This window comes from Mesocricetus auratus, unplaced genomic scaffold (genome assembly GCF_017639785.1).
Source record: "Mesocricetus auratus isolate SY011 unplaced genomic scaffold, BCM_Maur_2.0 Super-Scaffold_100707, whole genome shotgun sequence".
Lineage (NCBI taxonomy): Eukaryota > Metazoa > Chordata > Mammalia > Rodentia > Cricetidae > Mesocricetus > Mesocricetus auratus.
In genome coordinates this window covers 3,597,264-3,614,363 of record NW_024429269.1, presented here as the reverse complement: position 1 = coordinate 3,614,363, position 17,100 = coordinate 3,597,264, and the positions used below count along the sequence as shown (strand labels likewise).

Here is a 17,100-nt window from a genome sequence, read left to right as displayed (position 1 = left end):
TGACCTTGGGAGAGCATGTTTACTTAAAGGTAGTATGGAAACAGGCTTAGTGGTTAAGAACACTTACTGCTCTCACAGAGGCCTGGTTCAGTCTCAGCTCCCACATGATGGCAGCTCACAACAGTTATAACTTATGTTCCAGGGGGTATGATACCCTCTTATGGCCTCTGGGGGCTCCTGCATGCACAGGGTGTACACATACTCACAGTCTCCTCCTCAGGCAATAAATGAATGAATAAATAATTAAATCTATAAAATATGTGGGAACAGTGAGAGGGCTGCTAGACCTAACTCCGATGCCTTTCTTCTAGACAAAACTGAGGACGATGCTGACCGAGAGGCTCAGCTCCTGGAGATGCGGCTGACGCTCACAGAGGAGAGAAACGCAGTGATGGTGCCCTCTGCTGGCAGTGGCATTCCAGGGGCACCTGCAGAATGGTAAGGTCCTACAGTATGTCTTCTGGGTGACTAGGTACTTCCTTTTTTTTTTTTTGGCAGTGCTGCATTTAATGGTTGGCTCATCATGGTGTATGAGAACAGAGCTATTTGTATTGAAAAACTGTTAAATTATCTTCATGAGTTGGATATGACTATGACCCAAACTTTTATTAAATAATATTGTTATTGGCCAAGGTAATTAGGATTTCTGAGAACTTAAATCAATATTTAGTACCACTGCACTTAGCATTAAAAAATAGTTAATATGTTAATTAATCATTGGTTCCCTTAAAAGAATGTTAGGCCATAAGAAAACTGCATGTCAACCAGTTTTTGATTTTGGTGCTTAAGTCATGCTGTCAGCAATGTTCTCTGACACTTGACAGAAATTAAAAATAGCAAGTTAAGCCACAAGGAGCCCTTAAGTATGTCATTTGGCAAGAAAAAGCTTTAAACAGGCTGATGGTGAAGGTGGGTACGCTCCCATGTCCCAGCATAGGAGACAACTTCTACAGTCAAATCATCTTACCACACCAACTCAGAGTGAGAAATGTGCCCAGGCCATTGTCACCTGAGCGACACGAGTCTTTTTTTGCCTTGGGCACTGTATAAAACCTGTCTTTCCTATTGTAGGACCCCAGTGCCTGGGATGGAGAACCACATTCCTGTCATATTCCTTGACTTAAATGGTAAGTTAGAGTTGGCTTCTGGAGGCTTACCTTCATGAAGTGGTGACAGAGTGACACTTCATGGACCTAGCCACTTGTGTTGGGGAGTTGTAGTCCCCTAGTGTTATTAGGGTCAGTGTTCTGATGCTGGACAGAGACTGAGTTGTTTAAGTCAGTCTCAATGCTGCTCTTGCTGTGGTGAGCACGTTTTCTCTCTCTCTCTCTCTCTCTCTCTCTCTCTCTCTCTCTCTCTCTCTCTCTCTCTCTCTCTCTCTCTCTCTCTCTCCCTCCCCTTCCCTCCCTCCCTCCCTCCCTCTTTCTCTTCCCTTTCCTCTTCCTTCCTTTCTTCCTCTCTTCCCATTTCTGCCCATCTCTTTCTGTTCCCAGAACTGGGGATTGAATCTAGGGCCTCACACATGTGAGCTACACATGTTGAGCTACAGCCCAGCATAGCAGCGATGGTGTGATGGACACAATTCCATGTTGCAGGCCTGCTTCTGTGAGAATGCTTTGCTTACCCATCAATTTAGGATGTTTTTTTTTTTTAATACTGAAAATATGTTCTGACTTCAAGGCTCAAAAGAAAACCTCTATCTGGAAGGGACCAGCAACTAGGGATACTCTGTTTTCTTAGCCTTATGTTAAGGCTTTTCTGTGAGTTCCTGTGAACTTAACCCTGATTTCTTGTTTTCTTTTTTACATAACTGTTCTCCCCCAACCTCCACACACCCATCCCACTGGTTTCTGTCTATAGGAGGGAAAATAGAAAATGCAAAGGTAGGTTAAGGAGCTAAAAATAATAAGTCAGCAGTTAAGCTTCATGAAACACCTGCAGAAGTGTGCATTAACACGAACTTCCCTAAATAGGAAAGCCTGGGTGTCCTCAGTGGTACCTTCACTGTGCGGACGTGCGTTAGGATGCCTGAGGGGCCCAGCATCCTGTGCCTGAGATCACACATGCACAAGTTAGAGAGACATGGGGCATTCACAGCACCGACCTGTCCTGTGGGGTGGGAGCTTTTTGGGAGCTGTCATAGGACATTGTTTACCTTGAGCTCTTGAGCCTGGAGACTGAGGGGGCTCTGTCTGTTTTTGTGCTTCCCAGGCAGCTGAAGAAGCTTTAAGACATTGGGAAGGATTGAGGTTTAGTAAGACTTCTTAGCTGTGTGTTTGTTTTCTTCCCTAGTTAAACTTTTTGTTAGCATATGAAATAATGAATTTTGACACATTTCTTATGTACATACATTGTGCTTTGCTCATGTGTACCCTCATGTTATTTATTCTCCTTGTCTTTCCTGTACCCCTTCCATGGGTCACTTCCTTCCACCAAGTCATTCTCCTGCTTTTGTGTCACAAGGGTTAGGTAGGCAGATAGATGATGGATGGATGGATGGATGGATGGATGGATGGATGGATGGATGGATAGATAGATCTAGATTTGCATATGAGAGAAAATGTGATATTTGTGGTTTTTTTCTCTCACTACTGTCTCTTTCTCCCTCTCCTCCATTCCTTTAGACAATTGCCTTGTAGTTTCCCTTTTACTTTCATGTCCCGTCCAGGGGTGGGGGAGATACATGACTTGTGATGTTTGTCTTCTTTCACTTAATATGATGATCTCTGGCTTCATCCATTTTCTTGCAAATGGCATCATGTCATTCTTCTTTATGGCTGAATAAAAGTCCATTGTGTACCACATTGTATACCACATTAGCCTAGGAGTCTGAAGAGACAGTCAGAACTTTGTTCAGCATTCCACATTAGTGGTCCACACAAGTGCACTTACTTTGCTGTAGGCACAAGCTTGAGGTAGATGGGGCACTGGGAAGCCAGGCTTGGGACCAAGTGACCACAGGGCCCTGTGCAGTTGCCAGGTCCATTAGTCTTAACTGTCAGGAATTTCTCTCACTTTGTTCTTGTTTCTTAAGTGCACTAAAGGGTGGGGAAATTGGGCTGTGATCCCATCATTACCATTTATGAGCTGACCTCTGGTAACCTCTTGGGTGTCTTGGCTTCCTTTGCCTTCCATGTAAAATATGACACGTGGGAAGCAGCTTGGGTAATTTCTTGAAGCACTTTCTGCCTCTTGGATCTGTGAACTATTAAGTGGTTATCATCAGTGATACTCAAGATTGCAGTGCAGAAAGCAAGTGAGGTTTGAAGCAGAAGAATTTTAATAATAAGCACGTTGGTTCAGCTAGCAGGGGCAGGAGGTGGGGTGTCCTTGAAAACGATCTGGTGTTGAGTGAAAGCCCTGCTTTCAGCGGATGATTTCAGCTCTCAGGATAATCTCGATGACCCAGAAGCCGGATGGGATGCTACCCTGACTGGGGAAGAGGAGGAGGAGTTCTTTGAGCTGCAGATTGTGAGGCAACACGATGGAGAGGTAAGTCAGCATACCCTGGAGAAGCAGATAAGGAGTTCCTAGTCCTGCCAGGAGCCCTTTGATGTCAGCAAGATAGTGGCCTCCACAGTATAAGCGAAAACTCTCTATTAGTACTTAGAAAGAGTGAAGCTTGACCCTCACCCCACTCCATCTACCGTCCCCATTCATTTCTTGGTGAGGGACTCGTGACAGTGTGGGCAGCATCTCCTGTCTATGCTGTGCTCTGTTCCTACCCTGAGACAAGGAGAGGGGAGGGAGGGAAGAGGAGGTTGTTGATTCCACTGGAGTACAGGAAGCTTCAGGCTGGAATGATAATGCTTTGGTATTTGCTCTCCAATTCCTTCATAAGAACTTTCATTACGGGGCCTCACTCTGTAGCCCTGGCTGGCCTGGAACTGGCTAGGTAGAGCAGACTGGCTTCAAATCCAAAGAGATCTACTGCCTCTGCCTCCACTGCTGGGTTTGAAGGTGTGGAACATGGTGCCTGACCTGAGACTTCTTTAAAGAGGAGAAAAAGGAAGCCAGATCTGGTGGTACCTATAGTGCTGTCATTTTGGAGGCTGAGGCATGAACATCGTGAGTTCAGAACCAGTGTGAGCTACATAGTGAGGCCATGTCTCAGAACAAAAAAAGCAAAAGAATAAATGAAGGCGGTGAGACAGAATCATTGTTGAATGATGGAATCTCGTGGTTGAATCCGTGTGGTGGGCATAACCCTGGGGGTTATTCCCTGATTTTGAACATGCTTGACAAATGCAGTAGCGTGTCTAAGGAACTCACAGGAGACCTGAGATACCTGCTGTTGGACATTAGCCCTGTTTTCCTCGATCACACCGTGCCCTTCCGTAGTCCTGAATCTGCTGTGTCAGGTGTGACATGACAGGTATGGGAACACTCCATGGTAAAGTATACTTTGGTGCCACACCAACTACTGCAGTTTGTAATCTTGGACTGAGAACATGGAAAAATCCAAATAGGGATAGCATCTTGTCGATGTCCTGGGTGTGGCTCTTACCTGGAATTTACTTGAAAATGATCGGATTGCAGGCCAAATAGACAAATGGTCTCCGTGAGTGAAGATCAAGGTACAGCGTACCAAATCCACAGCACTGAAAATTTCAATCTTTCTCGATGTCTAGGTATTTTAAAAAACAAATACCAGGCTGGACCGACCGCCTCCCAAAACAATACAGAGAAACCCTGCCTCGTAAAACCAAAAACAAAAAAATAAAAAAACAAAAAACAAAAAACAACAACAAAAAAAACAAATAATTTAACATCAAACAGACTAATAAGGCATTATTTTAGTTATTTTTCTGTTTCTGTGAAGAGACATCATGCCCAAGGCAGCTCATAAAAGAAAACACTTAATAGAGGGGTTGCTTACAGTTTCAGAGGGTTAGGCATGGTGGGGAGTGTGGCCGTCGGCAGTCATTGGGAGCTTACACCCCATCCATGATGGGGCAGGGGTGGGAGGAGACAAAGAACCAGTAGAGCAGAGAGTGGTCCTGGTATAGGCTTTGGAAACCTCAAGACCCACCTTTAGTGACACACCTCCAACCAGGCCACACCTCCTAATCCTTCTGAAGCAGTCCACCAACCTCAAACCAGGTATTCAAATACATGAGTCTAGGTACCAACACAGGTACCATCCCCAGTACTTTGCAGCCTCACATGGTAGCAGCCACACACTCACATCCTGACAACTCTTCAGGGCAGTTGTCTGGAAAGAGAACCTTTACCCAAGCTATATGGCATTCTCAAGAGGGTGTGTGGCCTTGGCGTGGCAAGTGAAGTCTGTCTGTCCTTTGCAGGCGAAGGCAGAGGCCTCCTGGGACTCTGCAGTGCACAGTTGTCCTCAGCTCAGTAAAGGCACTCCTGCTGATGAGCGAGTGTTCCTCATCCTGAGAGTGACAGTCCAGCTCAGCCATCCTGCCGACATGCAGCTGGTCCTACGCAAGAGGATTTGTGTCCAAGTCCATGGGCGCCAGGTGAGGCTTCAGCCCTAGTGATCCCAGGCGGACTACCACTAGGGACTCTCCAGACATGGTTCCTGGAGCTCTGAGCCTACCTTTCCTAGGTTCCTGTTGCTGTTACTTACCATGCTGTCAGTCTATAAACACACGGTGTTTTCTCAGGGCTAGGGGATTCATAAAGGTGCTCTGCATGGGGAAGCTTGGGGGCTTTGTTGTTGGGGTTCTTCTGGATCAAGCAACTCAGGGAGGTTCCCTGGTGATTGAGTTGTGCGCTTTCCTGGGAGTGCTGACTCCTCCCTTCCCCACAAGTCTTTGTTCCCAGTTTGGCTTTGGTTGTAAAACATTGAATAGGAAACAGTCTGGGTCTTTATGGTCTTATCTTTACTACTTTTAAAATAAATCTGTATTTTATTTTTGTTTGTGAGACAAGGTTTCACTGTGTAGTTCTGACTGTCCTTGAACTCCCTCTGTAGACCAGGCTGGCCTCAAACTCGGAGATCCACCTGCCTCTGCCTCCTGAATGCTGGGATTACTGCAGCTGCCACTACCACCTGGCTCAGTGTGGGTCTTTAAAGAGCCAAAGTCCATTTACATTTTACATTCCAGAGTTCCCAAGTGGACTTCCTTTTATTATATGGGCTGCTGGGGTGCCTGGTGGGACAGCATCCTGCCAACAGAGCGATGAGGAATAGCCTTGGAGTGGAGAGTAGCTTTGAGCTGGCACTTTCTAGAGTGCTAGGCAGGCAGGGGAGCTGGTGGCTGTTCTTATAGAAGAGGTAGAAAGGGAGGGAGGGACCCTAACATATAGAGGCGTTTTCTAGGAACCCTCTTGGTAAGATTTGAACCCTGTGTTACTGGATTTGTAAATGTGAGGATTTAGAAGGTGGGTTCTGAGGCTCCCCATTCACTCTGTCACCTTTTTGTGGGACCTTCTGAACACACAGGCACAGATGGAAATAAATCTTCTCTTTTGAAAGAACACAGTCATGGCTGACAGACTCCAAGATACAATCTCCACCTCTAAAAATTAATCTTTAGTTCTAAATGTCACCCTGATATCAATCTCTGAAATGAAGACTGGCATAATGCTGTTAAAAATCACAGCTCCTTAGCTCCCCGGCCCAACATCAATAAAATCCAGGTCAGGGGTTAGCTGTAGAGTATTTGCAGGTCTCCACCTCACTCTGTGTCTCTCTTCTGGGAAGTCTAAAGGGATGGAGAGAGGCCTGCTGCTCTAGGGAGCTTCTTCAAGAGTGAGTTTCCATTTCTAATTCAGCTTTCATGGCCACCTGACCTGCAATATTACTAACAGAGAGGGCACAGGGGAGTGACCATGGATTTTTGGGTAGGAGAAATGTGTTCATTTCTTCCCAGTTGGAGTGATTTGGTGGAAGTATTTTAAGCCATGCCACTTCCTCCATCCTATAATTCCTTTACATTGCTTCTTCATGTAGAACAGTGACACACATTTGGCAGGGAGATGTCATTGCTTCATGCAGATAGTAACATAGAGTGACACCACCCTCTACCACTCATGGGAAGTCATGGCCATGCCTGGACCATGTGTCTGTCTCTGTCTGAGTGCTATAAGGCATCACTGAGCCCCTAAAGTGATGAAGGAAGTGGATGACCTCTTCCATTCCAAGAAGCTCTGTCGGGGAGGAGGTGGGTGGGGGATGTTAGGGGAGGGTTAGAGGTCAACCTCAGGTGCTTTTGTGTTTTTGGCTTTTTGAGACAGGGTTTCTCTGTGTAACAATCAAGGTTACCCTGACTGTCCTGGAACTCACTTTCAAGACCAGGCTGGCTTTGATCTCACAGGTCTGCCTGCTTTTGCCCCCTGAGTGCTGTCAGCCTTCCAGCTGACAGGCTCTTTTAAAAAGTAATTAATGATCACCAAATGGGAACTCAATCATTATTAGATAGGATTATGGTTTTCTTCTTTCCTTTGGTTTTTTTCATGTTTCTGCCTCACCTTTTGCCTCATGTGTATTCACTGTTCTCTCTTCTTATCTTTATTCAATTGTATTCCGCCCTCATGGCTGCTCTCTTCAACCTCTGCAGAATGTTCAATCTTCGCAGCATCTCCAAATGAGTCATCTATGCATTAATTCAACAGTTCAATTCCTAACTGTGCAAAGAGCGCAGTCAGCATAAACAATGACCAGGCACTCTTAAATCATCCTTCATAACGATCCTGCTTTGGTCAAGAATTTAATGCCTGAACTTGTCAATATTCATGGTACAAGATGTCTGTCGTGCTGCAGGAGAACAGTGTGAGCATCACCAGTCCTTACTTCCATCTTGCTTAGAAGGTCATTTTGTTGTATCTTCTGTCTTCTGAGTTTATCCAGATGCCTGGTGGCAGCTTCCAGATTCTAGGTCTGACTTCTCCCTAGACGGGTGCAGGACTGGAGCTCTGCACACTGTAGGTGCCAGTCTGTTGGTTCTGTGTTGAAGTGTTTGGTGCTAGGACTCTCACACACTGTGTCAGAAGCCTGCTCTTTTTTTTTTTTTTTAGACAGGGTTTCTCTGTATTGTATTGGAGGCTGCTCTGGAACTCTCTTTGAAGACCAGGCTGGCCTCGAACTCACAGAGATCCGTCTGCCTCTGCCTCCCAAGTGGTGGAACTAAAGGCGTGCGCCACCACTGCCCACCTGCTCTTATATTGACTCTGAGTGAACAGTACCCTTTGTTATAGTAAAGAGCTAGGGAATAATGGTCTATTTTATTTTTTCTCTAGGGCTTTGCTCAAAGTCTCCTCAAAAAGATGTCTCATCGGAGCTCTATTCCTGGCTGTGGAGTGACCTTTGAAATTGTCTCCAATATTCCAGAGGTAAAGAACTGGAAGTAAACACTTGATGAGCTAGCTCTTTGAAAAGTCGCCTACCCATGAAATACTGTGGTCAGTGACATGGACTGGTGAGGTGGCTCAGCGGGAGAGGTGCTTTTGTCTTTTTGAGACAGGGTTTCTCTGTGTAGCCCTGGCTGTCCTCGAGCTCACAGAGGTCCGCCTGCCTCTGCCTCCCCCAGTGCTGGGATTAGAGGCGTGGCCGCCACCACCCGGCTGTCGGAAAGGTTTTTGCTGCCATGCTTGATGACCCAAATTTGTTCCATCCCTGGAAGCCACATGGTCAAAGGCAAGAACCAACTCTGCCTTCACACAAGTGTTATGGCACTTGCATCTCTTCTACTATAAACAAATAAATGTAAAAAATGGACCATCTATATAGGGAAATGCTTTTTTTTAATAAAGATTTATTTATTATGTATACAGTGTTCTGTCTGCATGTATGCCCACAGGCCAGAAGAGGGCACCAGATCTCATTACAGATGACTATGAGCCACCATGGGGCTGCTGGGAATTGAACTCAGGACCCCTGGAAGAACAGTCAGTGCTCTTAACCTCTGAGCCATCTTTCCAGCCCCCGGGAAATGCTTTTGATGAGTCCTCAATGTGTTTGTGGTCTTTAAAAGTTGAGATGTTGAGATTTTAACATTTTGTTTCAATAATTCTCTTGTTATTTAACTGGCCATTGAGCTTGCAGCCAGTTCTATGTCTGCCTCCCATCTTGCCTTGGGAGTCCTGCCTGGCTCCAGGGATCCAAGTAAGGTTACCAGACTTGGGTTGCAGCTCAGCCACCCACTGAGCTATCTCTCTAGCCAAGAACTCCCATTTTGAAAAGCTTCTTCTTTTAAGATATGGTAGACAGTAACAATATTGTGTTAGTCACAGAGGGCAGAAACAGTCCAGTGTGGAGACTTCTATCTGATGTGGAACCAGAAGGCCAGTTTCTGCTCCTTGCTAGCCAAGTGAGCTTGCATGCTTTCCTCTGCATCCGAGTCTTGTGGGGAGAGGGCACCACAGGTACTGGAGAAGCCTGGGGCCTCCCCACACACTGTTGGCACTGCCTCCTGGTCTTCACTAGGCCTGAGAGTTTGTAATAGTAAGCAGTCAACACCCGCTTTAACTCAGTGAAAAGGAGGCAAGCAGATGCCAACACCTGGGCTTTGTTAACAGGGAAACTACCAGAGGTGACTGCTCAGACACAGTTTATAGCCAACTTCAAGCCTATACTCTAGTTGGCTAGGACCACATCCGGGTATTTGGGGGCCTACATGTGACCCTGAGTGTCCAGAACACAGGGTTTTTGAAAGCAAAAACCACATCTGGCATCTCACTCCACAGCTACTTAGGGGCTTCACAGAAACAAGCAGTTTAATAGAAACTAAGATAAATGGTTACCTGTAGGGGATTCTGCACACACAGGCTAAGTTAGCTAGGACATCCTGACCTTGGGCCCCTAGAATAGAGATGGGTAATTTTTCATGATATTCTCTATCAAGGAGACCAAATTCTAGTTAAACCTGAAATAGCCTCAGCAAGAATACAAGATGGAGGAACCTCTGCACTGTCTTGCCTGTCACATTATGTCGAAAAATTTGTATCTCTGAAAGCATCCAATGGTAATTCCTTCTTTCCTGGTTTTCAAAGTCAGTCTTATATACTAAACATTATTTAGCTATTTAACTTGAAGTGAAGCCTCTTGGATATTTAAAAACCAGGCTGTTGCCAGGGGTGCGTACATGTCTATAATCCTAGAAGGTGAGGTAGGATGATCATAAATGTGAGGCTAGTCTGGGCTACTTAGTGAGAACCTATGATAAGCCAATCCCCCAGCAGCCCAGGGCTGGTTGTAATTGTGACAGTGCCCTTGCACAGCCTGTGTGGGGCCCTGCATTCATTCCCCAGCAGTCATTAGCCAGTCAATCAGAACAGAAGTTGTTTGCAGCAGCCGACTGATTGAGAAATCTTGGCCCTAGAAAAGATTACTCTGTGCTTCATTCATTGTTCTTTCTAAGAGTTTAAAGGGAAGGATTGTAGGGTAAATTAGCTTAAAGCAAAGCACGCTTGTGTGATTGGATGGTTGGTAATTGGCTAGGCTTTCAGAGGCAGCAAATATTGTTTCCTCATCCCCTTCTGACCTGCCCGTTTCCTGTTTATGAGCACAGGCAGCTCAGTAGAACAGAGTAGGATTTCACATCTGCTCTCCAGAGCCTTTGGCCAGTGCTGCTCTCCAGGGAGCACTCAGGCAGTGTTAGAACTCAGTACTGAGTGTCTGTGGCAGGCTGCTTTGCAGCAGGTAGGGCCTTGCCCTGCCCTCTTCCACTCCCTTCTCTATACTGCATCAGTATCCCACTTGGGAACCGGTTATTAGGTCTCCACTTTGTCTAGTGGTCTGACCCAGCTCCTGTGAGTCTCAGGGATGCTACCTTCTTGCAGAACTGTTGTCATGGTGGTTATATTTCTGAATATCTACAGAATCCTTTCTAATCAGTTATTGATAGTGAATGTTTGTGAAGTGGGAACAACTGTATTTGGAATTCTCATGAAAGCTGCTGTTTAACCAGCCTTCCTGGTCATCCTGGTACTTAATGATTGTACATGATTTCTGGAGGAAAGTTCATTTTGAGTTTTTTTTTTTATTTATTTATTTTTATTTTTTTTATTAATATTTTTTTTATTTTCCATTTTAAATTTAGATAAGAAACAAGGTTGCTTCACAAGTCAGTACGAGGTCCCTCTCCCTTTCCCTCCCCTCCTCCCGTGCCCTCCCCCCATCCCCCCCCCCCCCCGTTATCCCCTCATTCCCCCAGGGAGGGTGAGGCCCTCCATGGGGGTGTCCATAGTCTGTCATTTCATATAGGGCAGGGCCTAGACCCTTCCCCAAGAGTTCAGGGTGAGAGTGCACCTCACATTGTTCTATGGGAGTCCAGAGACCGTGTGTATACTTGGGATGGGTACTGATCTGCTGTCCAAGGCTCAATAGATTACCTAGGCCTCCTCACTGACACCCAGATTCAGGGGGTCTTGATCAGTCCCATGCTGGATTCCCAGGCTGATGCCTGGGATTCAAGAGTTAACCTTTGTCTGGTCAGCTGTTTCTGGGGGTTCAACCAGCCCAGTCTTAATCCCTTTGATCATCAGTCCTCCCTCTCTGATACTGGCTTTCTTGAGTTCAGCTCAGTACTTAACCAGCCAGTAAATGAAGTTTCTGTTTCCCAGACTCTCTGGCAATAGGATTGTAGGCTGGCACTCCCCAGATCTATGTCTAAAATCCATATATGAGAGAGTACATGCCATGTTTCTCTTTTTGTGACTGGGTTACCTCACTCAGGATGGTTTCTTCTAGTGTCATCCATTTGCCTGCGAATCTCATGATTCCATTATTTTTTTCTGCTGAATAGTACTCCATTGTGTAGATGTACCACATTTTCTCTATCCATTCTTCGGGTGAGGGACATCTAGGTTGCTTCCAAGTTCTGGCTATTACAAATAAAGCTGCTATGAACATAGTGGAACAGACATCTTTGTTATATGAATGGGCATCTTTTGGATATATGCCTAAGAGTGCAGTTGCTGGGTCTTGTGGTAGGTTTATTCCCATTTTTCTGAGGAATCTCCATACTGCTTTCCAAAGTGGCTGAACCAGTTGGCACTCCCACCAGCAATGGAGGAGTGTCCCCCTTTCACCACATCCTCTCCAGCATAAATTGTCATTGGTGTTTTTGATTTTAGCCATTCTGACAGGAGTGAGATGGTATCTCAGAGTTGCTTTGATTTGCATTTCCCGGATGGCTAAGGATGTTGAGCACTTTCTCAAGTGCCTCTCAGCCATTTTAGACTCCTCTATTGAAAACTCTCTATTTAGTTCTGCAGCCCACTTCTTAATTGGGTCCTTTGCTGTTTTGGAGACTTGCTTCTTGAGTTCTTTGTAAATTTTGGAGATCAACCCTCTGTCAGATGTGGGATTAGTGAATATTTTTTCCCATTCTGTGGGCTGCCTTTTTGTCTTGCTGACTGTGTCCTTTGCCTTACAGAAGCTTCTCAGTTTCAGTAGGTCCCATTTATTAATTGTTGAGCTCACTGTCTGTGCTACTGGTGTTATGTTCAGGAAGCTGTCTCCTGTACCAATTCTTTCAAGGGTACCACCCACTTTCTCTTCTAAGAGGTTCAGTGTGGCTGGATTTATGTTGAGGTCTTTGATCCATTTGGACTTAAGTTTTGTGCATGGCGATAAACATGGATCGATCCGCATTTTTCTACATGCCAGTCTCCAATTATGCCAGCACCATTTGTTGAAGATGCTTTCTTTATTCCATTGTATATTTTTAGCTTCTTTGTCGAAGATCAGATGTTCGTACGTGTGTGGGTTAATACCCGGATTTTCAATTCGATTCCATTGGTCTGCCTGTCTATTTTTGTGCCAATACCAAGCTGTTTTCAGGACTATAGCTCTATAATAGAGCTTGAGGTCAGGGATATTGATGCCTCCGGACGTTGCCTTGTTGAACAGGGTTGTTTTGGCTATCCTGGGTCTTTTGTTTTTCCATACAAAATTGATTATTGTTCTTTCAAGGTCTGTGAAGAATTGTGCTGGGATTTTAATGGGGATAGCATTGAATCTGTAGATTGCTTTTGGCAGGATTGCCATTTTTACTACATTGATCCTACCTATCCAAGAGCATGGGAGATCTTTCCATTTTCTGAGGGCTTCTTTAATTTCTTTCTTTAAAGATTCAAAGTTCTTACGATACAGGTCTTTCACTTGTTTGGTTAGCGTTACCCCAAGGTATTTTATGTTGTTTGTGGCAATTGTAAAGGGTGATGTTTCTCTGATTTCTCTTTCAGCCCTTTTATCATCTGTATATAGTAGGGCTACTGACTTTCTTGAGTTGATCTTGTAACCTGCCACTTTGCTGAAGGTGTTAATCAGCTGTAAGAGTTCCCTGGTAGAGTTCTTTGGGTCACTGATATAAACTATCATATCGTCTGCAAACAGTGAAAGTTTGACTTCTTCCTTCCCAATTTGTATCCCCTTGATCCCCCTTTGTTGTCGTATGGCTATAGCTAGAACTTCAAGTACCATGTTGAAAAGGTATGGAGAGAGTGGACAGCCTTGTTTTGTTCCTGATTTTAGAGGAATTGCGTTGAGTTTCTGTCCATTTAGTTTGATGTTGGCTGTTGGTTTACTGTATATGGCTTTTATTATGTTTAAGTATGTCCCTGTTATCCCAGATCTCTCCAAGACCTTTATCATGAAGGGATGTTGGATTTTGTCAAAGGCTTTTTCAGCATCTAGTGAGATGATCATGTGATTTTTGTTTTTCAGCTTGTTTATATGGTGGATTACGTTGATGGATTTTCGTATGTTGAACCATCCCTGCATCCCTGGGATGAAACCTACTTGATCGTGGTGAATGATTGTTTTGATGTGTTCTTGGATCCGATTTGCCAGTATTTTATTGAGTATTTTTGCATCAATGTTCATGAGGGATATTGGTCTGAAGTTCTCTTTCTTGGTTGTATCTTTGTGTGGCTTGGGGATCAAGGTTATTGAAGCCTCATAGAAAGAGTTTGGCAAAGACCCTTCTGCTTCTATTGTGTGGAACACTTTGAGAAGAATTGGTATAAGCTGTTCTTTGAATTTGTGGTAGAATTCTGCACTGAGGCCATCTGGACCTGGACTTTTTTTGGTTGGGAGACTTTTGATGACAGCTTCTATTTCCATAGGGGTTATAGGTCTATTTAAATTGCTTATCTGTTCTTGATTTAGTTTTGGCAAATGATAGCTGTCCAGGAAGTCATCCATTTCCTTTAAATTTTCGAATTTTGTGGAGTACAGGTTTTCAAAGTATGACCTAATGATTCTCTGGATTTCCTCAGAGTCTGTTGTTATGTCCCCCTTTTCATTTCTGATTTTGTTAATTTGCGTGTTCACTCTCTGCTGTTTGGTAAGTTTGGACAAAGGTTTGTCTATCTTGTTGATTTTCTCAAAGAACCAACTCTTCGTTGCATTGATTCTTTGTATTGTTTTCCTGGTTTCTACTTTGTTGATTTCAGCCCTCAATTTGATTATTTCCTGGCGTCTACTCCTCCTGGGGGAGTTTGCTTCTTTGTGTTCTAGAGCTTTTAGCTGTGATGTTAATTCTCTGGTATAACTGTTTTCCTGTTTCTTCATGTGAGCACTTAGTGCTATGAACTTCCCCGTAGCACTGCTTTCAAAGTGTCCCATAGGTTTGGGTATGTTGTGTCTTCATTCTCATTGAGTTCGAGGAAGTCTTTAATTTCTTTTTTTATTTCCTCTTTGACCCAGGGATGGTGCAGTTGAGCATTATTCAATTTCCATGAGTTTGTAGGTTTTCTGCACTTTGTGTTGTTGTTGAATTCTAATTTTAAGGCATGGTGGTCTGATAAGATGCATGGAGTTATTCCAATTTTTTTGTAGCTGCTGAGGTTTGATATGTTGCCAAGTATGTGGTCGATTTTTGAGAAGGTTCCATGTGGTGGTGAGAAGAAGGTATATTCTTTTTTATGTGGATGAAATGTTCTATAGATATCTGTTAATCCCAGTTGGGTCATTACTTCTATTAGACCCTTTGCTTCTTTGTTGAGTTCCTGTCTGGTATTCTTGTCTAGTGGTGAGAGTGGTGTGTTGAAATCTCCCACTATAACTGTGTGGGGCTTTAGATGAGATTTAAGTTCTAATAATGTTTCTTTAACGAATGTGGATGCCTTTGTATTGGGGGCATAGATGTTCAGGATAGACACTTCGTCTTGGTGGGTTTCACCTGTGATGAGTATGTAATGACCTCCTTCATCTCTTTTGATTGATTTTATTTTAAAGTCTAGTTTGTTAGATATTAGGATTGCTACCCCTGCTTGTTTCTTGGGTCCATTTGATTGAAAAATTTTTTCCCAACCTTTAACTCTCAAGTAATGTCTGTCTTTGAGGGTGAGGTGTGTTTCTTGTATGCAGCAGAAGGAAGGGTTCTGTCTTCGAATCCATTCTGCTAGTCTGTGTCTTTTTATGGGTGAGTTAAGGCCATTAATATTGAGGGATATTAATGACCATTGATTGCTCATCCTTCTTCGATTTGCGATGGTTGTTGTTGGTGGAATTATGGGTGGAATTTCGCCCCTTTGTTCTTTTGGCTGTTGGTAGAGAGGGATTCTCTAATGCTTATGTTTTTCTGGTTGTAGTTAGCTTCCTTGGGTTGGAGTTTTCCTTCCAAAATTTTCTGTAGGGCTGGGTTAGTGGACACATATTGGTTGAATCTAGTTTTGTCATGGAATATCTTGTTTTCTCCGTCTATAGTGATTGAGAGCTTTGCCGGGTATAGTAGTCTGGGCTGGCATCCATGGTCTCTTAGTGTAGGTAGAATATCTATCCAGGACCTTCTGGCTTTCAGAGTTTCCATGGAGAAATCAGGTGTAATTCTGATAGGTCTGCCTTTATATGTTACTTGACCTTTTTCCTTAGCTGCTCTTAATATTCTTTCTTTATTCTGTATGTTTGGGGTCTTGATTATTATGTGGCGAGGGGATTTTTTTTGTGGTCCACTCTATTTGGTGTTCTGTAGGCTTCTTGTACCTTCATTGGCATGTCTTTCTTAAGGTTGGGAAAGTTTTCTTCTATGATTTTGTTGAATATGCCTTCTGCCCCTTTGAGGTGGATTTCTTCTCCTTCTTCTATACCTATTATTCTTAGGTTTGGTCTTTTCATGGTGTCCCATAATTCCTGGATGTTTTGTGTTAAGGATTTGTTGGATTTAAGGTTTTCTTTGGTTGATAAATCCATTTCTCCTAATGTATCTTCAACACTTGAGATTCTCTCTTCCATCTCTTCTATTCTGTTGGTAATGCTTGTATTGGTAGTGCCTGACTGTTTGTCCAGCTTTTCTATTTTCTGCCTTTCTTCAGATTGTGTTTTTTTTAGTGTCTCTATTTCAGTTTTCAACCCTTGCAGCATTTGCATTGCTTCTTGCAATTTTCTGTTTATCTGTTCGTCCGTTTGTTGCCTTTTATGAATTTTTTGGTTTGTTCTTTCTTCCATTTCTTGCATTTTTTGGTTTGCTTTTTGTTCCATTTCTTGGATTTTGTGCTTTGTTTCTTCTTCCCTTTCCTGCCTTTTTTGGTTTGTTTCTTCCTCCATTTTTTTCATTTTTTGCTTTGTTTTTTCTACCATTTCTTGCATTTTTTGCTTTGTTGCTTCTTCCAATTCCTGCCTTATTTGGTATGTTTCTTCTTCTAATTCTTGCATTTTTTGCTTTGCTTTTTCTTCCATTTCTTGCATTTTTTGCTTCATTTCTTCTTCCATTTCGTGCCGTTTTTGGTTTGTTTTTTCTTCCAATTCTTGCATTTTTTGGTTAGTTTTTTCTTCCATTTCTTGCATTTTTTGGTTTGTTTTTTCTTCCATTTCTTTGAGGGATTTTCCAATATCCTCTTTTAGGGCCTCTATCATTTTCATGAAAGTGCTTTTAAGATCGTTCTCTTCTGCTTCCTTCGCGTTTGAATATTGGGGTCTTGGTGGTGTGGAGTCTCTAGAATCTGGCGGTGTCATATTTGTTTTTCTGTTGCTGACTGTGTTTTTGTATTGTCTCTTTCCCATCTCTTCTTTTAGTGGGTGCAGAAAGAGCCCCTTTCTGGTCTGGGGACCAGAGTTCCCTTTTGGTGGGTGCTAGTAAGTCCAGTAATCTGGTGGTTCTTCTATGCCTTGTCCAAATGCTGGTCTGTGGGTAGAGAAGAAGAACAGGAATCTGGGGCGCTTAGCCTTCTACCTGGTCCCCTGGA

The 17,100-nt window shown here is 43.7% G+C and overlaps 1 protein-coding gene across 3 annotated transcripts in view; it reads left to right on the top strand.

The window, feature by feature from the left end:
* Kif13b (kinesin family member 13B) overlaps window positions 1-17,100 on the top strand; it is a 150,697-nt gene that overhangs the window by 101,802 nt on the left and 31,795 nt on the right. For all 3 annotated transcript variants that reach the window (XR_005875153.1, XM_040740736.1, XM_040740735.1), the window contains exons 28-32: window positions 312-438; window positions 1,072-1,127; window positions 3,371-3,492; window positions 5,307-5,483; window positions 8,209-8,301. Coding sequence is in view for 2 of the 3 variants with exons in the window: in XM_040740736.1 (XP_040596670.1) it covers window positions 312-438; window positions 1,072-1,127; window positions 3,371-3,492; window positions 5,307-5,483; window positions 8,209-8,301 (575 nt within the window). In the remaining variant the exon portion in view is untranslated. The remainder of the gene's footprint in view (window positions 1-311; window positions 439-1,071; window positions 1,128-3,370; window positions 3,493-5,306; window positions 5,484-8,208; window positions 8,302-17,100) is intronic.